The 27,466-nt window shown below is 40.6% G+C and overlaps 1 protein-coding gene across 1 annotated transcript; it reads left to right on the top strand.

Moving 5' to 3' along the window:
• Positions 1-19,103: 19,103 nt before the first annotated feature.
• On the top strand, positions 19,104-27,016 carry hand2 (heart and neural crest derivatives expressed 2). The gene is made up of 2 exons (XM_086142686.1): positions 19,104-20,051; positions 25,824-27,016. The coding sequence occupies exons 1-2, from the start codon at positions 19,425-19,427 to the stop codon at positions 25,947-25,949; spliced, it is 753 nt and encodes a 250-aa protein (XP_085998812.1). The 5' UTR covers positions 19,104-19,424; the 3' UTR covers positions 25,950-27,016.
• The last annotated feature ends 450 nt before the right edge of the window (positions 27,017-27,466 follow it).

The raw sequence follows: 27,466 nt of genomic DNA on the forward strand, positions 1-27,466 counted from the left end.
TCAACACTGCCCCCATTGGTTTCAGTAGTAGTGCTCTACCTGTTAAAATTCCAGTAGATGGAACCTAAATATGCATTTTATGAACGCAGAATATGCATGAACTTCTGTATACTGATCCTACATGGAGTATAAATTAGTCTTTAGATGCCCTGTCAACTCCCACTTCTCACCCCTTAGGACTCATAACTTTTGGTTGTTGTCACAGCATACTAACTATGCTGGTTTACTCTCATCTTTACCCTGGCAGATGCACCAATCAGAGTACCAAGTGCCCCACCCTGTACCCATGAACAAAGATACATAGGCACACACACACACACACACACACACACACACACACACACACACACACACACACACACACACACACGCACACAGACACACACACACACACACACACACACACACACACACACACACGCACACACACACACACACACACACACACACACACGCACACACACACGCACACACACACACAGAGTCCCTCTTTACCCATCCACTCTGTATGTCCATGGTTCACAAGTGTTTGCAGAGTGTTTCTGGCTCTCTCTTTGGAAAAGCTGCGGTGACATATAAACACATTGAAGTGTTTTAGATAGAGATGTTAGGTCAAACATCAGCACATTCGGAAAGGAAATTAGAAACATCAAATAACCAGTTTATTTAATTATGTGGTGAATAATAGACAGTTTACAGAGCGCTTGAGTACTTATTGGTCAAGTGAGGGAATATGATTCTCTGCATTTCCTTTTACAAAACTGAACATCTTGAAGATACAATTCAAAATGTGATAGACCAGAAAATTGTATTAAATTAGTTTCCATAAGAGGTGCATCAAATACAGTTGCCTCATCATATTTTTATCTACTGCTATTTATCAAATGCAATTCTGTGGATGACAGGAATAAAGTCATAATATTTAAATTTGCCAGTGTTTGGTCCAACGAGATGGTTGTGTTTGCTGTCTCTTTGTCTGTATCACAGCAGGGTGGCTTCAACAACTAGCTAAATGTACCATCTATCTGTGGTGAGTCAATAGAACTGGTCGATCTTCTGAGAATGTCCTTCACATCAGTCTAAATATTGCTGCTGTTATTAGTTCTTTGTTCCAATGCATGAATTTTGCAAGATCTACATGTAGTCTTGTCTTAAACTCTGACCTAATACCACAACAAATTCATTTGTTTGTTTATTATTTATTTTTCACCATGTTTGATTTTGCTTTTCAACCTAATGACTTGTGCTCCTCCCCGTACCATGTTAAGAGGAAAAATTAATATGTGAATGAGAACTCTGAGGACTCTGAGGTCAAAGGACATTGGGAGCTGATATTACAAAGCTTGTGGTATATATAACACAAGCTTTAATTAATTATACATTAATTATACATTATTCGTAAATACATGAATAATCTGTAACAGAGTACTACTGCCAGGGATTATGCAGAATTCAATTAATGTTCTGTGAATTTTTGTTACTTGGCCACTTAACTTTCTTAGCACAATGTAATGCTATCTAACACTGAAGAGGTGTTTCAAATCATATTTGAATCAATTTTACTTTAGCTATGCAAATACCAAAGAAGAGAAAGTATTTATTACAGTGGTACCTGGAGCTAGTTCAGACTGATGCTTTACTTTGACTGAAAATACATGAAAATGTAGATAAAATCTTAACTTCAACAATTCAAAACCTTAGATAGATAACTTTGTTTAACTGTGTTCTCAAAAGTCCAATTCAACATATTTTTTTAGTTATTCTTTATTTACATTCCTACAAACAAAAAATGGTTTTTCTCATGGTTTGGAAAAAGAGAATACAATTGGCAAAATATGAGCATAAAAACTAAAATGAAATAGGGCACTTACCAAGGAATAGCTTTATCTTCATAAAGTCTTCCTCCCTGACTTGAAGTTAGAGCAAATGTACCCTTATCTAAAAAACTGATATTATACAGTATATTTGAGAATCACATTGCTGATGCTGAACTACACTGTGATAAAGATGATAACCTTTTCTTTGACACAGGACTTGTAAATTTCTAGGTTCACACTGATAATATTCCGTCACAATGTTGTTTAAAATGTTCGTAAGTGCAGGTGAACGGAACCATACAAGCTGTCTCATCTTCCGTCTTTCTTAGGTTGGGGTGGAAACTATGCATGAGGACGGATGACCACAGAGGATGTTAGGAACACATTGTCAAATACGTGCATGAGTGTCTGTGTGTGTGTGTGTGTGTGTGTGTGTGTGTGTGTGTGTGTGTGTGTGTAACTTTCCTATCCTGCTGCCAAATACCCACTAAAGCGTGCTCATCAATTTCAGCCTGTAAAACAGGCAGAGAGGCTGATCAGAAATGGGATTCACTTCAAAACTGGCCATCAACTGAGTGAGTTCATCGCATCAATTTGAGTTTTGCAGTGACTACTGTCTTTTTGTGTAAAACCCACTGATGTCACATGATAGAATCCTTGGCTGACAGGGGAGCTCCACGGATCCCTGAAGGCTCGGAATACTGCATTCAACAAAACACTTGGCCCTGTACTGAGAGACTGTGCAAAAGAACTCACCAATGTCCTAATGGACACTTCAAACACATCTCTTAGTCAGGCTATCGTTCCCAGATACCTCAAAGCCACCACCATCATCCCAGTCCCAAAGAAATCGTCCCCATCCTGTCTCAATGACTTTTGACTCAATGACGATCGTTCTCACTTCCATTCTGATGAAGTGCTTCAAACGGTTGCAGCACATCAAGTCACCCCTCCCCCTTCCAGATCCCTACCAGAAACCACCCAACCAATGATGATGCCATCTCCTCCTCCCTCCACTCAGCCTTCACACACCTGGACAATAAGGACTTGTACAGCAGAAGGCTGTTAATTGACTTCAGCTCAGCATTCAACACAATTGTCCTCCAGAAGCAAACAGGACCACCTGGGGCTCAAAGCTGTGCAACTAGCTGTTGGCAGCGGGTCGGCAGCAACACATCCAGCACAATCACTGTGAGCACAGTTGCCCCCAAGGACGTGTGCAGTCATGGCCAAAAGTTTTGAGAATGACACATACACAAAGTCTGCTCCTTCAGGGTTTTTAGGTGTTTGCCAGATGTTTCTATGGTTGTGTCATTCTCAAAACTTGTGGCCATGACTGTACTGATCCCTCTTCTGTTCACTTTGCTGACCAACAACTGCACACAAGCACATAACACCAATCTCGTATGTTGGTCTCATCAACAACGGAGATAAGACAAACTACAGGAGCAAGGTGAGTGTTGCAGTGACAACAATCTCTCTGAATTTGGAGAAGACGAAGGAGATTGTTGTGGATGTCAGGAGAGACCACCTCCAGCACAACCTTCTAACAATCAGTGGTGGTCTGGTGGAGAGGGGGGAGCAGCACTGAGTACCTGGGTGTCCATGTGTCAAAGGACTGCTCCTGGACTATAAACACTGCATTTCTGGCCTTGAAAGCACACCAGAATTTCTACTTCCACTGCAAGCTGAGAAGAGCCAGAGCCCCGCCCCCGATCATGACCACCTTTATCATTACCATGCATCACAGTCTGGTACAATACTGCATCCTGCCGTAAGAGCCCTCTCCCTTCTCTCTCGGTCATCTACAGCACTCGCCTCACCTGCAAGGCCCTCTATGGTGCAGGTGATCCCTCCTACCCATCTCACAACTTTGTCAGTATCAGGCAGAAGACTGCTGAGTCTCTGGGCCAGGATCAGCAAACTCAAGAGCAGCTTAAAGCTCTGAACCCCACCCCCCTACCGCACACAAATACACACAAAGACCTTGTCACTCCTAAAAACTCAAAAGAACTATTACATTGACTCACCCCACCCCACACATACACTGACACAGGGTTACAGGGTTATTGCTGCAGCTGCACTTCTTTTAAAAACCACTTGCACCTTAATGTTTTTGGACTTCACAATAACCTTGCCATCATAACTTGCTGTTGTTTGTGATACACACATGTGATACATATTTTTTGGACTTTTGCACTGTGGCTCTTAGAGAAATACTATGTATGTGAGAAACATTAAAATTGACTTTGACTGTAAAACAAAACACCATTGCTCATCTAATGGAACTGCATTTTGTCGACAAACTCTGAAATAATCATTTCACAATATTAAAAAGAAGAAATATATTTGTAATATAGGTAATTAAATTAGAAGTGTTTCATAATGCAGCCTCATGGGGGGCACAGGCCAATAACTCCCTGAGCCAACCTCAATGGGGGCACAGGCCACTGTCTCCCTTAGCCAACCTCAGTGGGGGCACAGGCCACTGTCTCCTTGAGCCGGTCCCAAGCCTTGATAACGGCAGAGGGTTGTGTCAGGAAAGACATCTGGCCTAAAACTTGCGCAAAACTTGTGGCAAATATGCAAATGAAACCTAAGAATATCATACTGGATCACAAGAGTCTGAGACTGAGAGTAGGAACTTTGAATATTGGGACGGAAAAAGGTGGCAATTTGGATGACATGATGCAGAGAAGGAAGGTGGATATATTGTGTGTCCTGTAGACCAGGTTGAAAGGTAGTAAAGCGAGAAGTTTAGGAGCAGGTTTTAAGTTGCACAATCATAGTACTGATAGGACGAGAAATTAAGTAGGCATTATCTTGAAGGAGGTGTTTGTGAGGAATGTTCTGGAGGTGAAAAGAATGTCAGATAGACTTATGAGTCTGAAATTGGAGGTTGAAGGTATGATGCTCAATGTTGTGCCTTTTCCCCACAGGTGGGATGTGAGTTAGAGGAGAAGTTCTAGAATGAGTTAGATGAGGTGATGCAGAATATCCCCAGAGATGAGAGAGGGGTAATTGGTGCAGACTTCAATGGACATGTTGGTGCAGGTAATAGAGGTGATCAGGAAGTGATGGGCAGGTTTGGTATCAAGGATAGGAATGCTGAGACATTTTGCAAAAAGGATGGAAATGGCTATAGTGAATACTTTTTTTCCAAAAAAGACAGAAACATAGGGTAACATTTAAGAGCAGAGGTAGGCACATGCAAGTAGACTAGATCTTGTATAGACAAGGTAACCTGAAAGAGATCAGTGACTGCAGAATAGTGAAAAGTGAGAATGTAGCCAGACAGCATAGGATGGTGGTTTGTAGGATGACTCTGGTGACAAGGAAGGTCAAGAGGACAAAGGCAGAGCAGAGGACAAAGTGGTGGAAGCTGAAAAGGGAAGAGTGTTATATGGTTTTCAGGGAGAAGTTGAGAAAGGCTCCGGGTGGTCAAGGAGACCTTCCAAATGATTGGACAACAACAGCTAGTGTTATCAGGGAGACAGGTAGGAGAGTACTTGATGTGTCATCTGGAAGGATGCAGACTTCAATTGACATGTTGGTGAAGGCAATACAGGGGATGAAGAAGTGATGGGCAAATTTTGGTATACAAGATAGGAACGCAGAGGGACAGATGGTAGGAGATTTTGCAAAAAGGATGAAAATGGCTATAGTGACCATTTTTTTTCCAGAAAAGGCAGGAACATAGGGTAATTTATAAGAGCGGAGGTAGGAGCATGCAGGTAAATTACATGTTGTATAGACAAGGTAACCTGAAAGAGATCAGTGACTGCAAAATAGTTGTAGGTGAGAGTGTAGCCAGACATCATAGGATGGTGGTTTGTAGGATGACTCTGGTAACAAGGAAAATAAAAAGACAAAGGGAGAGCAGAGGACAAAATGGTGGAAGCTGAAAAGGGAAGAGCGTCATATAGTTAGCAGGGAGGAGTTGAGAAATGCTTTGGGTGTTCAGGGAGAGCTTCCAGATGAGTGGACAACAACAGCTAGTGTTATCAGGGAGACAGGTAGGAGAGTACTTAGTGTGTAGTCTGGAAGGAAAGCAGATAAAGAAACTTGGTGGTGGAATGAGGAAGTGCAGGAGTATGCAGGAGTAAAACAAAGGGCATACGATTACTTGTATGCTAAGTTGAACAGTAAGGAGGAAGAGAATGATCTATAAGGGTTGGCAAAACAGAGAGATAGAGACAGAAAGACGGTGATTGAGGATAGACAAGCAATTGGAGGAGTTGGAGGATTTCAAGTACTAATTGTCAACAGTCCAGAGCAACAGAGAGTGTTGAAAAGAGGTAAAGAAATGGGCAGGTTGAAATGGGTGGAGAAAAGTGTCAGGGGTTCTATGCAATAGAAGATAATCAGCCAGGATGAAGGAAAGGTGTACAAGACAGTTGTGAGACCAGCGATGCTGTATAGTCAAGAAACAAATACATTAATGAAAAGACAGGAGAGCAAAGAACAGAGATGGCTCATATTAGATGTTTTGGAGTGAAGGTCAGAGATGCCAGACTGAGATGGTTTGGTCATCTACAAAGGAGAGATGGTGAATATATTGGTAGACGGATACTGGAATTGTAGCTGTCAGGCAAGAGGTCTTGAGGAAGACCAAAGACAGGATTTATGGATGTCATGAGAGAGGATATGGAGGTAGTTGGTGTAAGACAAGAGGATACAAGAGGTTGATTCGCTATGGTGACTCCTGGAGGGAAAAGCTGAAAGGAAAAGAACAAAAAGAATTTAGAGGTGTCTCATACATCCAGTGTGTATCACAAATTAATACAAGAAATTAATACATTTACTAAAGCACTGCAGTCTACTATAGGGTGCAAAGAATGAGAAAAAAACAGAAATACAATTTTCTCACAGGACAGACATCCTGGTCTCTGTGTATGTGTATGTGTATGTGTATGTGTATGTGTATGTGTATGTGTGTGTGTGTATGTGTATGTGTATGTGTATGTGTATGTGTGTATGTGTGTGTGTGTGTATGTGTATGTGTATGTGTACGTGTATGTGTATGTGTATGTGTGTATGTGTGTGTGTGTGTGTGTGTGTGTATGTGTGTGTGTGTGTGTGTGTGTGTGTGTGTATGTGTGTGTGTTTGTATCCATAACTACTATAATTTTGATCCACTATGGAAAAAATAACCTAAAAGTGGCCATTGTGATTCAGCCAAATTCTCAAACGGGCACACGTGTACATGTGTCTGTGTGCATGCGCCTGCACAGAAATACTCACTCAAACATGCACACACATCCAGGTTAACATGTCAGTTATTTCAATTGGTGGAGTTTATAAATGCTGCCATATGTAAGGCCAGGAAACACACTGATGACCTATTGAAACACACACATACACACACAAGAACACATAGACATACACATGCATATGCAAACACACACAAACACAAACACACACATGCACACATTGTGCCAGTGTAGAAGGGATGTGAAGATGCCATGCTTTATAATAAAAAATAAACTTCAGGTGTTCACACCACATGACTGTATGAATGATATGTTGTTTTTACTTAAATGAAGAAAAAATCAGCATATGTGTATAATAGATGGGGGAGGGGCAGCTTAGTTTGGACTACCTCTTAACGAGCACGTAATTACCTGCACATACGCAGTTGATGTGATCCATTAATCATAGTGTTTTGGGGGTTTTGCTAAATGACAGCTGTTTTCTGACCAGAGTGATTCCAGTGTTTCTGTCTGTCTGTCTGTAATTGACAGGAAACCACCCAAACAATAGTTCACCGTAGTAATAATGATGAATGGAATCATCGAAAGCTTGCGCCTAAAGGTCATGCAGCAAACTTGAAATTAAATTGTTGTACTACGATACTTCTCCTTTTGATAGAAATGGCACTCATCAAAATTAAAACTTTTTGGTTGACATATAGTATAATTGAGAACACTTACAAAGTATTCAATAGCACTTCACATTCAGTGTTTTAAAGTTCAATGGAAATCTATGGATAGGACTTGGCTGATGAATCAATCAGAGATTCCTCATTGACAGATTATCCATTAGAATTTTATTTGTACAGTTTGCTGAATATACGCTCCAAGCAAGACACCAAAGAAGAAGAACAAGCAGCAAGAAACGGTGTTTCAATGCTGACAATATGTTGAGCATAATTCATGACAATTTCCGTGAAAATGACCACACTGTGGCAGACACTAAAGGGGCCTCTCATCCATGGGACCAAGGCATCATATATGGGCGATCCCAGATGTTCAAGTTTAAAGTTATTTGTTGGTGTTTCTTTATTTAAGCATTAAACTCCTCCACGCCTCCACCATCTTTTCTCGGCAAATTACCACAACATGATTGAAAGTTACTAGCAAATCAAACTTAATAATTGAAAGGAAATACTATATTGTTGAGAACCTATTTGATGACTCTGAGAAATTGACCGAATTTCAACAAGATTAATTAGAGTTTGAAAAATATTGACGAAATTACTAATAAATCAGACAGAAACTTCAAAAATAATCCACATACACAAAAAAAGGCATTCTGGAATAAAGGATTTAAGTCATAAAGAATTTATCCAAAGATGTCCAATGATCATCATCATTTCCATATCTATCTTTCAGTTACTCAACTTTATTGAAATATGTGTTAATCTCAACTTCCACATCCAGCTCGTCAGTTGGGAGTTAGACAGAGCACAATGAACAAGAACACATTGCACTTGTAAGGCTGTTTGAAAAGAAAGAGGCGTGACCATTTTGAAAATACCAAAATAAAAAAGAAATTTTTAGCAAATGAACTTGAAAGAGTTCCTCTCTTTGGTGTTCAATACCAAACACTTTGAAGTAGGATGAGAGCTAGAAGGAGGCAAGTCCAGAAATAAGAGGTCAGTTTGAAGATGAAACATGAGGATGTTTTCAGTGACTCACCTTCATTCTACCCCCTGGGAACTTCACATCATTGTTCGTGTGTCGATCCAGTGTTCAGCCTCAGTGGGCTGTTGAGCCACTTAACAACAGAAGTGTATGAAGTGTGTGTTTTGGCCATGTGAGGCCTTGTGTCGGACTCTCGTGTGCTGGATTCTCACAGTGTCAGTGCTCTCATTTCACTCAGGTTTCATCTCAGCATTTCAATCTGAGCTCCAGTTTATAGAAAAGCACTAATCCCTCAGATTACTGTCTCTTTGGTCTCTCTTCAAAAGGGAAGCTACTGACTTGAAGAAAGAGACGCATGCCACTGACCATATGGATAAACAGTCAGTTATATTCTCTGCAAAGAAACAGTATCCTCCTCCAATATGGGAACCAAGAGTGTGACGTGATCAGACATTCACTTCAATTGAAACCAGTGAAAGCAAAGAACTGTGAGATAATTAAAACTCTGATCTTATTTTATTTGTATTTTGAGTTTTATGTAAAACAGTATAGCGGATTCCCCCATAAAACTCTAATCAACACAGATCATCCAGAAATGTACTAAATATTCTGTACTGAAAATGAACTAGAATTCATTAAGAATTGAAAATGGAGCCAAAAATAGAATCAAAAAAACATTTAAAAAATGTTTTCAATAAAGATTCCATCAGAAAATCATTGAAAATCAGGAGTGAAAGAAATGCAAAAAATATTTTCAGTTCTCGATGAATAAAAAAAAAAATTGGACAAATTAACATAATTTCAACTACTATCTATTTGACAGCCTAAAAATTGTTTGAAAACATGAAATTGGCTTTATTAAACATGTAGATACTCATACAGTACACATACATATATGATGACACACAGTGATGTGCAGTCAGTAGAGGCAGGTGAGACCGGGCCTCACCTGGCATCATGGAAAGAAAAAAAAGTAAAATGAAAAAATTATTTCAATGGTTCTATTCAGTGATTTGTACTATAAAATTATTTTCAACCTAACTTCACAATTTTCAGTCATTTTTTTTTCAAAATCACTGAAAAAAAAAGCGTTTAAATATAAAGAAGATACATGCGGTGACACAGCAGCCAGCGGAGCCCGCTATGGATTGCGCAATAACTGCGGTGCCATGCAATGCAGCTGTGACCATATTGCCGTTTCTGTGGATGACACTATTAAAATTTTCAAACACTTCAAGCACTAATATATGAACTAAATTTCCATACTTTTGCTGATGTGTATAACTTTTTTCGTCAACAACCGTAACGTGTTTCTCGTGCCGAGCGATCATAAAGCGTCAGTGAAGACACACTAAGTGAGGCACGCAGTGACAGGGCCTCGTAGTAGGGGGCACTGGCAATCCCATAGATCCTTTTTACTACTCGGCTAAAGAATAACTGAATTTGCAATAGCAAGCTACTGTAAACAGTTAGCAAGTGAAGTGCAGCCATCCAGTTATTTTTTCCTCTGGCTTGGCTTTATTTCCAAAATTGGGGATTGCATAGCTAAACTGAAAGAATTTTCTAAACTGGACTTTCAGTTGAAGCAGGAGATAATAAGTAAGGGAAGACCGGCGCCGGCGCTAACGGATTTGCTTCAGACTAGGAGACGGAAGACTCGGTCTTTTCAAAGGGAGTGGTACACTCTAAAAGGCTGGCTGTGTGGATGTCCAGTAAGAAAGCGCCTTTTCTGCTTTTCCTGCATTCTTTTCTCAACTTCTGACAATGAAACATGAGCGGTCGGCCTCTCGCATTCAAAGTCAGATTGCGCTAAGAACATTTGAGATGTCAAGGATAGATTTGGCTTTGAATGAACAGCAAAGACTCAACATCAGCATCCACAATGCTAAGGTAAAGGAAAACCGCTCAGCGCCGCTCAGCGGCGTGTGGACTTCATTTATAAGTAAATGTAAGAGATAATAACGTTTTTTTTTTGTGCTTTTTTCTATGCTACAGTTTGTATATGTAAAGAATTCTGATACGATATTTTAAACAAAACACGCTGTTGCCAATAAAATCGTGAATAACCTACTCCGTAGGGCTCATATGTTTGTAAATCTGACTGATGACGTCAGTGCCTCGCCAGCCATGAACCTCACCGCATGTCACTGATGACACACCCACAGAACATAAACATACACACACATACACATGCACATACACATGCACATGCACATGCACATGCACATACACATGCACATACACATACACATACACATACACATACACATACACATACACATACACATACACATACACATACACATACACATACACATGCACATATGAATACATTTTCAATTACAGATGCATCCAAACATTGGGAGTAATTATCATACTTCTACATTTTATCAATGTTTGCTTTTTAAATGAATGCTGTTGTTCAATAATCTCATTCCTATTTTTCATTTTTAAATTCAATTTTATTTTATATTTTGACAAACTATGATGTTCAACGGGTGTCATAATGACAAAGTGGTTAACACGTCTGTCTCACAGTACAAAGAACCCTGGTTCGATTCCAACAGGGGAACTTTCTGCATGGGATTTGATTGGTTCTCCCAGTGTCTGTGTGGGTTTCCTCTGTGTTCCCCCACAGTCTAAAAACATGCAGCAGGTTAATTGGAAATTGCCCAGATCTGTGAATGGTTGTCTTTCTCTATATGTAACCTGCCTCTTGCCCGATGGCACCTGGGATAGGCATACATGTGTTTATGCCGCACCTGGAATATCTGCATTATTGCTTTGAGTCTTCATCGTAATCATTCTCTGAACAACCAGTTCAACACCTGAAATGATACATGACACATTTCAGAAATCTGTATTTATTACTTGAGAGAAAATAAGCAAATAGACAAAACACCACAAAAATGCTCATTAAAGCTCAATTCAAGACTTTTCAAGCGACACCCAGCCACTGACAAACAGCTATAGACTCATGTAAGCAAGTTTCTAGTTTTCCCTGTGCGAAAAGCCTGAAGCTTTGTCTTTCAATCAGAAGGAGCACTTCTAAAACAGACTGAAAGACACTATGACAAGTGAAAGCCCTTTCAACAATAAAAAGTATTGCCAGTCAATCTGCAGTATTAAAGTGAAAGTAGGTTTATACACAGTGAAATAAATAATAAAAAGAAACTACATCTGTTACACTAAATTATATTAGATTACACTTCACTATATTACATTACATTACACTCAACATTATTGTTAACAAAATGTAGTTTGCATCGAACCAGGAATGCATAAACAGTATGGTAAGAATGTGAATGTACAAATAAAGTACAGTACACAGTACAATCCAAAGGAAATGCACACTAAAGTAATGCATTGAGAGAACAATGTTTTCCTCTAAGATGCCGTGGGTTACCAATATCATGTTGAATCACAGTGTAATAACGAAGTGAATTACCAGTCATCTCAAAAGTGTGCTAAAGTATAGCGATTGAGAGCAGGAACTCAGGATGAGACTTTCTGTGCTTATTTTATCTTTTTACTTAAGTCACAAATACTGTTTAATTAAAGAATGAAATGAAAGTAGTTGAAGGGTAAAATGGAAAAATGTCGATAAAAAGTTAAAGGATGACAAGAAATGTTTAAATGTGAATGTGAGTGTCAGCTCAGTACAGCTGTGTCAATTTTTTCCTGATTCAATATTGTCATATGTATTGAACATTTTGTATTTCATATTAGTCACAAATTAGGTAAATGCTTGTTTTTTATCCACCATCTTACTTATTTCTCAAGTTTATGCCCATGACAATAAAAAAAATAAATCTCAGAAGGTGGGTGAGCAAATATATTTGTCATGAATTTAATAAAGAAAAATCACCAGATGGGGGGCCTCCAAATGTTCTTCCCCCTTACAAAGACCATCAGTGACATTAACTGTGTTGAAGCTCTGTAAATTAATACCCCCCAAAAAACAGGAATGTTCAAAATTTACATGTGGTCTGCCTGGTGTAAGATTCTTTTTTTTCCAACAGACACTTTTCACACAACAAAGCAACAACAAGGGTGATAGCGCTGTTATTTTTTTCATGTGTAATTAAAGCTGCATTGATGCATATATGTGTGACTGTGTGTGTGTGTGTGTGTGTGTGTGTGTGTGTGTGTGTGTGTGTGTGTGTGTGTGTGTGAGATGTTTAGACCTTTACTCAGCTGAACTCAGCAGATGATGAGTGTATAGGGTTCCTCTCCACTTGTAATTGAGTCCAGACAGCAGCTACAGCACTTCACTCTGAAAAGAAACTTCCGCTGCTGTGGAATGTACCTGCACGTCATCACACAGCCTGACACACACACACAAACACACTTTCTCTGCCTTTTTCATCCACACACATACAGCCATGCTACTCCTTTGGGTTTATTTATACAGAGGAATGGCTGAGATCAGAGAAGGTGTGTGTGTGTGGGTGTGTGTGTGTGTGTGCGTGTTTGTGTGTGTGTGTGTGTGTGTGTGTGTGTGTGTGTGTGTGTGTGTGTGTGTGTGTGTGTGTGTGTGTGTGTGTGTGTGTGTATGCACACAAGTGCTGTGAGTAAGAAAAAGAAAGATAGGGAGAGAGAAAGAGAAAAAGAAAGAGAGAGAGAGATCAGGAGTCTGACCGACTGACCTACAGTCTAATTATGTATCATTATCAGGAGACACAAGCCGATCTAAATTACTACAACTGCTCCCATTCACATAGACGGATTACACTCAGCGTGTGCATGCACACACGTATGCAGAAAATGTTGCCCCCCATTTCAACACTTAAACAAATATAAATCACATGCCCTCTTCGCAGAGAATTCCTCCTCACATTCCACAACAGCAAAGGTTTTCCACAAGACTGGGAAGAAACACACCCAGGGATTGGAAACTTTGATAATATATACCCATAATTTATAATCAATTAGAAACTTCAGCCTTTAGCGAGTAGCATGTTTAGGCTACAGCAGGGACTTTTAACCAGCCCCAACCTATAACTGTTGATTGCTGCTACCTGGTTCCTCTCTTGTCTCACAATAAATCTATGGGGAGGTATCAGAGCTGAGGAGCTCAGTGAAAGTAGCTCTGAATACAACAGCCTCATAACCCCAATACCTACAGTGACCTATTAAACTGAAATAAATTATAGTGAGGCCATGTGATCAGATATAATCCATTGAGATAACCCTTTGCGTGTTTGGTCATTTGTGTGAGGTCCAGTAATCTTTCTTTCAGAGATGTCTTGCTTTCAAATGTTACAGAAGGTTTATCTTTCATGTGGAATCTACCTTCTTTTTTGATATTTTTTGGGAAGTTTTTTTTTTGGTTTTGATATGACTTCTTCCAGACTTTATAAGCCCATTTTAATCAATAAGATTATTTTAGATTTTTTTAAATGATATGATACATTTCCATTAATTATCAGGATACTTATTTTGTAATTCCTTGATTTTTATCAAAATGATCTATTAAAAAACTTAAAAACTCAAAACAGGTTATTTGCAAAAACGAAAATCTCCCCCAATGTACAGTGGACATTTACATTTTGGGAACATGGACATCCCTGGGCTGGGCTGGTGTCTATTACTCTAAAACCAAATGAGGCATCACAAACCTAAATTGTCTCCATGAAAAAAAAATCTGATCACAAACATTAAATGTTGGAGGGGTTAAATCCTCTCTGAGTCCTGGATTTCAAAACCTGAAGCTTGCTCTTGAAATGGGGTCACTTTCATGTGTGGTTCAGTCCAAAAGGAAATATTCAGAAAGCTTTTGTGTGACATTTGGAGAGTATGTGTCCTAATTGTTAAATTGCAGTAAATAGCCTCAGCTCCAAAGTACAGTAAGCTCAGTTAAAGCTTCTCTCTGCTTGAGTTACTTTTCTTCATATATGAGGCAGTTTAGAATATTGACTGCCATATGTGGATGTTGAGGCAGCTTCCCTGAAGTGATAGCTTTTGTGTAATACTGAGAATTAACTGCTAACCCTGCAGCGATTTGCAGCATCTAGAGATGAATTTCCACAGGTATCTGGTGCGTAACTTGCCAGCTCATGAAATGAATTCATGCAAAAAGCAAGGATTTGTCCAAAAACATTTGACCACAGCACAAGTGTCTGCTGGAAAGCATCAGCAGAGGTACTGCACTGCATGGAGTCCTGCAATTGCTGAGCATTCATCACAATACAGTCTAGCAGAAAGGGTGTAAATCGACATGCAGTGATTTCAAAATGAAGCCATATGAATGATTTTACAAACCAAAGAGGTTGTAGAAACTGATAACTGCCTGAAACAGAACTTTTTGCACCAAAAAGGACCTCTGTAGTGTCACATGCTGTTTGGCGGTCACTGCAGGGGCTTGCATGGTTAAGTTCTAAGTTATCAAATTCGTCATCAGCAATGAAACGTGTTTATTTGACTGATTTTGTGTCAAACTAGCATGCGTATCCAACAACTAGCACTCAAAAAATGAGGGATTCCATATTATTTATATAGAGATTGACATCATGTGTTGCTCCCATAACCAGCAACTACCCTTACAATGATGACTGAAAATCTTTACAGAGATCATGGGAATATGCTGGCCTGACATAAGTTGGATACATTTTTAGAAACTGTCTCTGGCACAACTGGAGTTGATTTCGATCTTTCAAGTTAATGCAAGGTTAAAGAAAACAACAACACAACAACAACACCAGTAAAGCCAATAAAGCCACTTTGTTAGGTTTCCTGTGGCATATTGGTTAACAAATTGGTTAACAAACAACACAAATAAATCAATTTCTTAAAAAGCAATCAAATTCATTGGCCTCAGGAGAACAGAATGGATATATTTTCAAAATATGACCAAGGTCCTTATATTGTTTTCCTCTGTCATGTCAGATCACCAGTTTTAATACTTCCTCTAAGGTCCTGGTAATACAGTGACTTCAGCTGTGTCGAAAAGTTGGGCATTATATATCGTTGGTTTGAACAATAAGGTCCATAAGTTGGGTAGCTTCAGGGCACCAAATGCTCTTTGAAATAATTAGGTTCAATTGAGGCAACAAATCTACTTCGTTGTTATGAAAAAAATAAACCTTGATTTATGTCAGGAAACAAAACCTAGAGCAACATTTAATTTATGGAATGAAACAACAGAGAATCACAACAGCAATATTATTACCATCATCAACATGGGCATCTGTCCAATTGTGACATATGGATGGTGCAATGGAAGTTTCCAAGAAACTGGTAAGATAACTTCACATGAAAAAAGAGGATAAAAACACTCTGCACCTCTTTCCTGAGATATACAGCTGTGCTTCAGTCAAGCAAATACACACACACACACACACACACACACACACACACACACACACACACACAGCCTGATCTGTCCCAGCTTTAAACCTCCCTCTGGCCGGGTTTTCTCATGGACCACTGATATGTGTAAGCCAAAAATTGGAGGTTGACACCAGAGGAGGAAGTCCTTCTCTGAACACCCCTACCACCACCAGCAGCACCACCAAAACTGACCCAATATGACATTTTCTCTCTCCTTGTGCATGGTATTTCAGGATGTTCCTCATGTGCAGAACTATGGCTGCAAAAATAATAGCTTCTAACCAATATGAAAGCTATATGAAACCTTATTGGATCTTTCTCTTGTTTCACTGTACTTTGTTGAAATGCGTCTGATTGTTAAAGCAGAATGAGTGAGGAGCCAAGAATTATGGAGTGATTCTAGAAAATATGTAAGTGTTGAGAAAGCTCTGGCACAGCTCTGTTCATTCTTAGTTACTTGGAATTTGACCCCCTCCCCTCCCAAAAAAAAAAAAAATCTGGTGAACCCTCAGGATCTTTGTTCAGTAGAACCTTGAGGGCTTTTCCGGGAGCCCTTATGGGATTTCTATTAGGTGGGAAAGTGGAGATGTTTACACCATGGAGCCTTCAATAAGCTGCCTTGAGAGTTCAATGAGATGCTTTATCTGTGGTGACCTCAAGGGTTAGGAAGAGATTCCACACCATGTTACATGAATTGGCAGATCTTTTTTTCATAAAGAATTATTGAAGTTATTGGAAAATGTGTGTTTGGATAAAATCTGTATCATGATATTGATATTGTTTAGTTTGCAGCAAGGAGCTTCGGAAACAGCCGGCCACTCTGTCTCTTTGTCCTGACAATAAACATTCACATCTCTGGATTAAATCTCGAAATCACTTAGCCTCCTCAACCCTCCTCAAGACTCCATCCACGTCAATTTTTGAAATAAAGAATGGAAACACTGGGGGCCAGTACTTTCATGTTCATTCACGGTGGAGTGATGTTTCTTTTTTGTTTGCACTGAATGTTCAGTCTGACAAGTGAATTGGACTGTCAAGTCGTTAGTTCAAATCCTGATTAAACCGGAAAAAAGAGTGAGAGGGGCGTCACTTTCCCCCGCGGCTTATTAACCGGCAGCGGGCTGTTTGTTTTATGTTTTTTTGGAACCGTCTTTGTAATTCGCTCTTTGAGCTCCCTGGTTAGGCTGCAGCTCAAGTGAAACTTATAATTTTTTATTTCGCCCTTTTTAGATCAGGACTTTTCCTTCAAAATCGCAGGCACATTTCGCTGCTGTCTTTACTAAGTAAAAAAAAAATATATATAATGACAAAGTGAGTGCTGATAATAGTGACACTGCTTGTTCCTGTCTAAACATAAAGAACAGTGTCATTATTATTGTTGTTAACAATAACTTCAAACGAAGTATTTTTTTTAATGTTAATATTTTCTATATTGTTATTGTTTAAAGGCGATGTGCCCCACTGTGTGGAACTTTTGCTTGATCTATTTTATTTATTATATTTTGATTTTTACCTTTCATGCTTTTATTTTGCCTTCTCGTTTGAGAAGTATGAAAACAAAACGCGTTCCAGCGTAAACGAATGCAATGGGAACAATGGAACAAAAAAGGATTTAGCAACCAATAGATTTATCAACCAAGTCTAATTAAAAAGCCTTATTCTATACAGCCTATTTTACATTTGGAGAAAATGCAGCAAAAAATATATGAATACATAAAATCAAATACACGATGTCATGTACTTCGGAATGTTCCACTTCGAATTTGAGACAAAACATATATTTATTTGTAAAAAAATGAAAAAAAAAATGAAAAAAAAACTAATATTGGATGGCTCTTAGAGAAGTCGTTATGTTCCTCTTAAAATCAATGCATATATGTATAACGCAAAGACATTTTAAATCTGGAAAAAGAAACAACACACGGATTAAAATCCTGAAATTTGACTGCCACGCCGGCTCTCACCGTGTGTCAGTTGGAATAATACGCGGATATGCCATGATGCGCGCTGGCTTGGGTATACAACGCTTTAACAACGACAACTACAAGATCATTATTATTATTATTATTATTATTATTATTATTATTATTATTATTATTATATCATTAGAAGAAGAATAGATTCATCCACTCATCGTCTTATCCTGCACTCAGGGTCGCGGGATGCAGGAGCCTTTCCCAGCTGTCATCGGGCGAGAGGCGGAGTACATCCTAGACTGTTCGTCAGTCAATCGGGGCAATTTTTTCCAACTTACAATATTATATAATTTGTTTTAAATTGTGAGTCTATGGTTTAACTTGTGTAATAATAATAATAATAATAATAATAATAATAATAATAATAATAATAATAATAACAATAATGATAATAATACGCGTGTTGAAAATTGGCACTAAGAGCAACTTCGAAACATTTTTGTTTGAAATATGAGGTAAACCTCCGCGGAATAAATCCCAGTGGCAAAAACACGACGATCTCGCATTACTCTTGACCTTGTAGTCTAATGGTTGCGTGCGTGGGTTTGCGCGAGCGCGCCCGCGTGCCATGCAACAGACCGAATAGGGAGGCCCATTGACATTAAAGAGAAGTAAACAGAGCCAGCAGACGAGTGTGTGTCCGTGTCTATGTGTGTGTGTGTGTGTGTGTGTGTGTGTGTGTCCGTGTCCGTGTGTGTGTGTGTCCGTGTGTGTGTGTGTGTCCGTGTGTGTCCGTGTGTGTCCGTGTGCTTATACGTCGGTCCGTGCGTAGGCTGGCGGAGGGTGGAGAGAAGATGACCGGGTGATGTCGGGGTCGGTCATTGGTCCGTGGAGGCAGTGAAGTCAGTTTCTCCTCCCAGGTTGTAAAGATGACGTAGTACAACCGTCCCCCCCTCCCCCCCACGGCCGATGCTGGCTTTACCGCAGCTCAGTATCCGCTCGCCGTGGGTTTTGACCCTGTGCCTGCTCACATCGGTCATGTCGCGCTAACCGCCTACTAAGAGCGAGGATGAGAAGCCGTACAGAGAGGGAGATCGCACTGTGAGTCTCCCCGGGGAGGGAAGCGGAGACAGAGGGTGGAATAACTTCGAAGTGGTGGAGGAAGTGGAAGAAGTGGGAGAAGAGGAGGCGGCGGGGACTATGTCTTAAGAGCAGTAGGGAGTTGTGTCACCGAGAGCCGAGCGGCCTGCACTGCAGCGACACGCAGCACCCACCCCGGGGCGCGATCGAGGTTGCACGGAATATCGACTGCCGAGCTCGGGGCGGGCGCGGAGTTCGGGGCCCGAGGCCGATGTGGAGGTTATCAAGCAAGATGCAAACATCTGCTCCGGACAATCCTTAAACGATCTCCAGAGCCTGCAGCATTGCATGCGTGCGTGTGCGGGTGTGTGGTTGCGTATGTGCGTGCGTGAGTGTCATACTGTGTTGTCACTATGAGTCTGGTGTCAGGCTTCCCGCACCACACGGTCATGCACCACCACGATAGCCACCACTACTCCCTCCACGCTGCTGCCGCGAGTCGGTGTCACGAGGACACCGGGGCCCCTCCGTACTTCACTAGCTGGCTCATAAGCCACGCGGATATGTCCCCTACCGAGTACAGCCTCGCGCCCGGCTACAGCCCCGAGTACCATGGCAACAGCAGCGGAGGGACTACCGGCGGTTTGGACCCGCACCATCACCACCATCACCACCACTACGGACCCGCCGGCTTGGTCCCGGGCGGGAGCACCATCTCCGTGAACGGAGCCCCGGTCGGTATGCACCACCACCACCATCACACACATCCCCGGACCGTGAAACGGAGACCCACGGCTAACCGTAAGGAGAGGCGGCGGACCCAAAGCATCAACTCGGCCTTCGCGGAGCTGCGGGAATGTATACCGAACGTTCCCGCCGACACCAAGCTGTCCAAGATCAAGACGCTACGATTGGCGACCAGCTACATCTCCTACCTGATGGACATCTTGGACAAGGATGGGCAGCACGGAGACACGCAAGCGTTCAAAGCCGAGCTGAAAAAGACTGAGGCTCGGGAGGAACGGAGGAAGAGAGAAACGGTAAGAGGAGCTGCTTGCGCACGGAACTTTCACCGAGTTTGTTTCCCCCCTTTATTCCCTCTTTAAAGCACGCGGCTTCATTCAAGGTCAGCATGGAATAACTTATAACTAATTTCGCCTAGTATCTAATTTAACCAGTATAAATGTGACTCGAAAGCGTGTTAAATTCACCATGGTGAATATCTTGAATTCGACCCGGAAAATGTCACTAATTCCTAATAATCTGAATGAAACATTAAAAACAATTTCATTAAATTTTCCTTTTTTGTTTTAATTGAGCTGGATTAATTTACGTTGGAAAGCCGCTGCCTGAAGCACTTCGCTACCAAGCGCAGAAACACCGTGCAGCCTAGCATCGTGCTAATGGTGATAAACTCTTTTAAAGTGATCGGAATTTACAGCCAGGTTTCCCGCTCTTGTTTTATCTTGATTGGTTTGTTAAATTCGCGGCTTTCACGGAGAGGTTAAAAAACAATTATTTATTGGTCATCGCGACAATAAATATCGTGGCCTGTGATATTTATGTCCAGTGGTTGAGGGCAGGAGGTCACAGCTGACAGTAAACCTCGTCTGCAGCAGCTAGTTAATTCAAATCTACACGGAGCTTCAACATTTTCCACATTTTATCGTGTAATTTGTCATGTATTTACTGAGATCAGACAGTGCAATTTGTGAAAAATCTGCCTCTCCAGAATAGGGCAAAGTGACCTTCACTGAGATTGTCTGGTGTGACGGCTAGGATGGGTAAATAATAGGCTATCAATTTAAAAAGGACTACAAGTCAGTTTCAATCGTGTCATTCACATAGTTGGATAGTAAGAACTTAGGACTTGATTTGTGAGTGTGTGTGTGTGTGTGTGTGTGTGTGTGTGTGTGTGTGTGTGTGTGTGTGTGTGTGTGTGTGTGTGTGTGTGTGTGCGTGTGTGTGTCTTCCTTTTAAAGTTTTTAATATCATAATACATAGTTATAGGTATATTATGACTATCTACATTTGTATATAGAAATAGCATTTTGTATAGATGTGCATGTATGTTCTTTTTAGTTGGCATCACATGTAACTGAAAGTTAGCTGTATGATTTGCAGATCTATAGCTTATTTCTAGCCTTAATGCCTTCAGCGTCTGCAACAGGAATCTGAGAGTGTCTTATATTTTCATTCAAAAATCCTCTTCACAACAAGAGCTTGAGTGGATAAAGTGAAACTGAATTGTTTTAATATATTTGATTCTGAGAATCTATGTATAGAACAGATTGAAATTTAGAATTAATCAGGTGTCTACAAAATCCATATTAACAATTAATTTTCACTGGTAATGCGAGCCTAATGATATGGGCTCTATGAGTGTCTTAAAAGGGAACATTGAATACCTTATTCAATTACTTGTTTTATTGATATGCAAATTCTTGCAACTACGCATGTAGACTATAATCTTCAGTTAAATCAATTTTACAGGCACAACGTTATGTTCTGGGGACTGGTTACAGGAGGCTAGCAGCTAATAACAGTCAGTCTTACACAGGGAGGGAAAAAAGAAACCGGCAACACAAGCATTTCCTTTGCAGGGTCACATACACACAAATGGCGGGTAATCTTATAGCCCCATTTATGTGGGGAAGGAATTTAAAAAGCAAGTGAAGCACATGGAGTGACTGCTGAAGAGAGAGTGGAGAATCAGAGAGTAAACACTAAAATATAGGTGTTTACTCATTCTTGAACACTTAAACCATCGATCACTGAGGATGAAAAAAAAACTCCCTGTTGAGCTGAGTCAGAACATTTAACACAATATCCAAGGAGAATGATCAAGTCTTTATAAAAGTGGAGCCAGAAAATTGGTCACCATTCACAGACAGCTTGGAGCCAGGAGGGGCTCGGTTCAGGCATACAGACCCACCGCCATTATTCTACACGTTCTCTGATTTGTTCTCGTAAGCAGCTGTGTGATCCACATACATTTTTTTTCACATGCAAAGACGGCAGTTGCATATTTACAGTTAGCTCCTTTCGGAAGATTTCAACTTCTGATCAATCATATCACAAACTGTATCAAATTTGTATTTTGATTTTTTTCAAATCACAATTTTCCACTTAGTATTTTATTTAAAACTGTCTGTATCAGATGGTTTATTTTATTTTATTCAGGCATATATCCTATTGATGACCTGTAGTCAAAGGTCACGTCTGAAACATTCTACTCACAAACTACGCTGGTAATTGCATGCTTTCACCTCCATATCTACACTCATCTGGTGGTTTGCTGCAGAGAAAACAAGACCATATATAAGGAGGAAAGAATAGAAGAGAATAGAGGAGAGTAATTATTTCCTGTCTTTTGCCCAACGTGCTGCCTATAGGAAGTGTGCTGCATAATTGAAGCCAGAAAGCTAGTTTTCCACACATTTCAAACCAGGATCACTAATAGGAGGAGTGGTAGTGCTGCTAATAACTCATGTCAGCCTTTTTTGCCCTGCATTCAAACACTAATGTATATCACAAGCTGTTTGTTGACACTCTTTCTCCATTTCAAAAGTGCTTTTAGGACTAAAGCAATGTGAAGGTAGCACAGCTCACTCTGCTGACCCAACGGTCTTGTCTCAGCCTGCAAGAAAGACATGTAAAGAGGTATTAATGCGAATTTAAAATAAAATGATTGCATTCTATCGTTGCATGCAATTTCGCATTGCATCAGTTTATCTTCTGCTAAGGGCAGGATATGCATTATCAATAAGACCATACCATTTTGCTCTCTATTTTAGATGTATGCATGAATTCATGACACGTGATAATTAGTAAAATCCCACACTTTTCTTCACTAATTCTTGATTAATGTTTACGAAGACCCCTTCGCAGAACGTGAAAGATCTGCATCCCCAGAGTCACTCACGATTACTTTAATAATAACCGAAGCCTTTTCTTTTAACTATGTCGTTAATATAGGGAACAAATACATGATCGCATCTGACTGCTTTCTATGCTTGTTCTTGGTGGCATCCAGCTCCCCTGCGCGACCTCGTGAACAAGCAGCAGACGCAAGGCTGAAATTAGACGCGGCAGCGCTGCTGTGACAGCCTTTGCAGACACGGTCGCAAACACACAAGTCAACCAATGGCTGTGTACTCGCGTAAAATCTATGCGCGAACCCGGGGAGAATTCTGGGATTATGTGTGCGCGCCCGTGTGCGCACACAAGCAAAGAACTTCAAGTCAGTCCACACACGGCGGGTGTGGGGGGGAAAATATGTTGCAACGATAGAGTCCTAGAGCCCGCTGATGCCAAACGCATATCAAAGTATTATTTTGCCTTTTTGTAGGATATTTAAAATTCGATTGAATTTTATAGACTTCGTCACAGTCCAGTCAGTTCATGGAGTTGCCAATAATGGATAACGATAATGCCAATAAAGAAACATAAAGTGTAAGAAAATGAATCAATATACAGACATACTGAAACTTTTGCTTAGTTATCCGTATTTTAATTCATTTTTATAAACGTTTTGCGCAATGATGAATCAAAATCTCTGGCATTTCAAGATTCCAAAATAAAGGATTGTAGACTATGTAAACAGGCAAAAGACACCAAAGCGCAATGACCAGTATTTGTTCCGGTCGCCTCGAGAAGAATTTTCTTTTTCCGCGACCACTGTTTTTTTTTTAATCGTAATAAATCATCTCGCATTTGAACCAGCAACTCGCATAATAATCCTGGTAATAGTTGAAACGGCAATCATAACAGGCAAACCGCAAATTCCTACAAATCACATTTTAAAGAACGAATTTTACCGTATTTATTACTTTGACTTGCGGCGCTTGACTTGTGTTTCCAGTCGTGTATTGTTATCAGTAAAAAAAACGCGCGCCCACGCACACACACACACACACACACACACACACACACACACACACACACACATACTCACACACACACATACACACACACACACACACACATACACACACACACACACACACACACACACACACACACACACACACACACACACACACACACACACACACACAGTGACCCAGCCGAACCCTGCCGAGCTCGCTGCCAGTCAGGCGTATTTCAGCGTTATACGGCCCAGTGTGCAAATCACACTCGAGCTATTGACTTTGTCTCACACTCACGCTTGATCAGTGGAAGAACCTCTACCCAGAATACCCCGGCTGGAATATCACCAACAGGGCAGGTCCGTACAAAGACAGGATAAAATAGAGAGACTGATAAAATCAGCCCGGGGCATTATATTACGAACGAATCACTATCACCTTCCATTCAGTCGACCAGCTTTCCCCTGCAGAAAAATGTTTTTTCCTCTCTGCTTTTTATTTATTTATTATTCTATTTTACTCGAGGCCTTAAGACATCGATAACATAAGCTCCGATTGTTTTTTAAATAAAAAATATAACATGATACTCCCCCAGACACCCAACAGAAGACGCGAGTAACGTTTCTGCCTGTTGTTACGGTCCTCAGATGCTGCACAAACACGCTCTCTCTCTCCCTCTCCCCCACTCTCTCTCTCTCTCTCTCTCACACACACACACACACACACACAGACACACCATCCTCTGCTCTGCCACCTTACCTCTAAAGTGGATGACAGAATATCTATAGTCATAATTCTGATTTTAAAAAGTATCGGTACAGAGGAGTTTTACTATAAATGCACGCATTTTCAGTGCTGAAATCATGGACAACGCTGTTGTAATTTGTGTGACACGAACGAGATAACGGTTAGAAAACGCCATGCCCAGGTTGTCATTTTATTTCATAACAACTAATAGGTCTATTTCCTGATAATTAATATTATATTTTGTTTATAGATATTTGGTCTCATTGTAACTATAATTAAATTATTCATAATGTGTTATGGGATATAACACGGTTTGATATAAATCGACACTGAATCCGGACTGTTGTGTTGTTATCGTTATTGTTTTTGATGTTTTATTGCGTGGTGTTTTTTGCACATGCATTTAAACACGTCTGAAGCAGGTCATTCAAGATGAACTTGTATCTTATGAATGCTTAAAGACGTGGTTCTTGGAGAAACTTTTGTTCAACCTGGAAAAAGAAGATGCCTCGTTAGACGAATTCATCCACATTTCATTTGTAAATGCTTGGATTTAAGTATTTATTATTTACTCAGTTCTAACATTTCAAGCTCTACTTGTATGAAAACCACAGACACGAGTGACACCATAGCAATATCATAAATGTGCACTTTCCTGAAGATGACCGGCGTTGACCCGAGTCACGTGACTCGAATTCCACTTCGTAATACTAATCGTCAAAATACGACTCCGACTACTCCCACTACTAAAACAATTACTGCGACTGTTACTGTTATCATCATCATCATCATCATCATCATCATCATCATCAAGATTATTTTTTCATTATAAACAATAATAACAATCATGATAATAACCATGGTAACGCTACTACTAATACCAATAAGAAAGTCATAAAAAGACTCAGCAGGGGAAATATAATATACACGTATAAAAAACAATTACAATATCAATATGATCACTTTGTTATACTCGAGTTGTTCTGACGATGCACCTGGAAATCACGATTTCAGACGCGTCACTCGCCATCTTGACCCGGGCGTTGTATGAAAAGACTAACGACTCGGTCCCTTCCTCAAGCAGACATTTTGCGCTTGTTGTTAATTACAGCATTAAAAACTCTGAACAACGGGTAATTACACGGTTGTAACGCAAACGCCGCCTCAAACGTGGTCATGTCTTGTGTTCCTCAGGTGGAGGTCCCCAAGGCGGCGTCATCGTCCTCCTCCTCGTCGTCCTCGTCGTCAGCGGGAGACAAGAAGACGAAAGGACGCACCGGGTGGCCTCAGCACGTCTGGGCACTGGAGCTCAAACAGTAGCTCCGACCCCGACCGAAAGGACTGACGGACTGTAGCACACCGGGCCGCAGCTCGAAACGCGGCGGGAACCGTCTCGTCCACCGCAAGACGCGCAGGAAAGTGACGGTTGGTTAGACGCGGGGCCTCGAGAACGGAGAGCCGACAATACACCCCCTTTTCAACCGGAGGTATCAGACCGGTTTTGGAACAGTTTCCCGCCCCTAAGCGACCAGGTTTAAACCAGCGTTTTGAGGCTGCTCTTTACAAATAAGCTGCAACTCGGCCTAATTTTACTTCAGTCGTTCACAAGGTCTCTATTTAAAACGAGATAAACCTGATCTGGCATCACTGATCAATCAGGTGATTTAAGCATTTATTATAGATTGTACATATTACGAACGATTGGCTTCTGGTTTAAGTCAGGGTTTTTTTCTTTGTCAATTCTGTTGTCATTTAGTCGTTTGTGCTTTAACTTTAATTTAATTTTACTTGATGTATATATTTTCAAAACTAGTCCGTTACCAGGGAATAATTAGAAAATAAATTACGAGAATGCATTTAAAAACAACCACAGAAATGTAATTAAAAGGCAGAAAAATTGTTTCCCCTTGAAGAGTTATATTTAAAGGGGAGATGAACGGACCTGTTTGAGTCTTTCCAAAGCACTATCTTTATGTTCATAAATGCATCGACGAATTTAATTGCAACTTCAAATGTGTATATCTGTCTATTGTGCCTCTTAATTTCCCAACGTCCATCAGTCACGTCTTTCATACAAATTAGAAAAAGTTCGTCAATAACTTGGAATGAAATCAATAGATGCATGGGCACGATGTTTCTTCTGTTTTAATACAGAAAACACGTGACATGGCATCGCATTTCGTCTACAAGTAAATGCATAAAATGATAATGACAAAAGAATAAAAACGCGGAACACTTGAAATTTCTTTCAAACGTATGTTGCCAATCTCTGGTTCAAACACAAATTGCAGCGTTTCCACCGAAAATAAAAAAAAAATTAGAAAAAAAAAAACTCCACCCCACTCCCCCATTCCACTTCGCGTTGTCGCCAACCTGTCCAAATAAAAGCCCGCTAGCTCAGCCCGCCGGGGAAGAAGAGTAAACCCGCCTACCGGAGCCCCAGCCGGCCGACAGACACAAAAGCCGGTCAGAGCGGAGCGGGTCAGAAAAGCCCCGGGAGTCGGCAGACTAGGACTGCGGAGGAAGTGTGTCGGTGAGTCTCCTCCCGGTGCGTGGGAAGGGGGGGGGGGGGGGGGGGGGGGGGGGGAGAGAGACGGAGTGGCTCGGTTTTATTTAACGGAATATATTTATGTGCAATGCGGCCGTTCTCGACTCCGCGGAGTGACAGCGGACACTCAAGTGTGAAACTTTAAGGTGTTAGTTAAGTTGTATCTCTCCTCTTACATTCTCTCTTTTTTCGTTCCCCGCGCCAGTTTACCTTGACAATGTTGTGACGTCACGGCGACGCCGTGTTGTGGTGTGGAAACATGGGAGTCTAAATAATAATAGTGCTAAAT

This window comes from Fistularia commersonii, chromosome 35 (assembly GCF_037954325.1).
Source record: "Fistularia commersonii isolate RoL2024-O1a breed Wild chromosome 35, RoL_Fcom_v1.0, whole genome shotgun sequence".
Taxonomy (NCBI): domain Eukaryota; kingdom Metazoa; phylum Chordata; class Actinopteri; order Syngnathiformes; family Fistulariidae; genus Fistularia; species Fistularia commersonii.

Bases quoted from the DNA above. Each gene is read 5' to 3' on its own strand.
- hand2 (XM_086142686.1), top strand. From the start codon at position 19,425: ATGAGTCTGGTGTCAGGCTTCCCGCACCACACGGTCATGCACCACCAC. The intron at 20,052-25,823 runs GTAAGAGGAGCT...TGTGTTCCTCAG, and splicing joins AACGGAGGAAGAGAGAAACG to GTGGAGGTCCCCAAGGCGGC.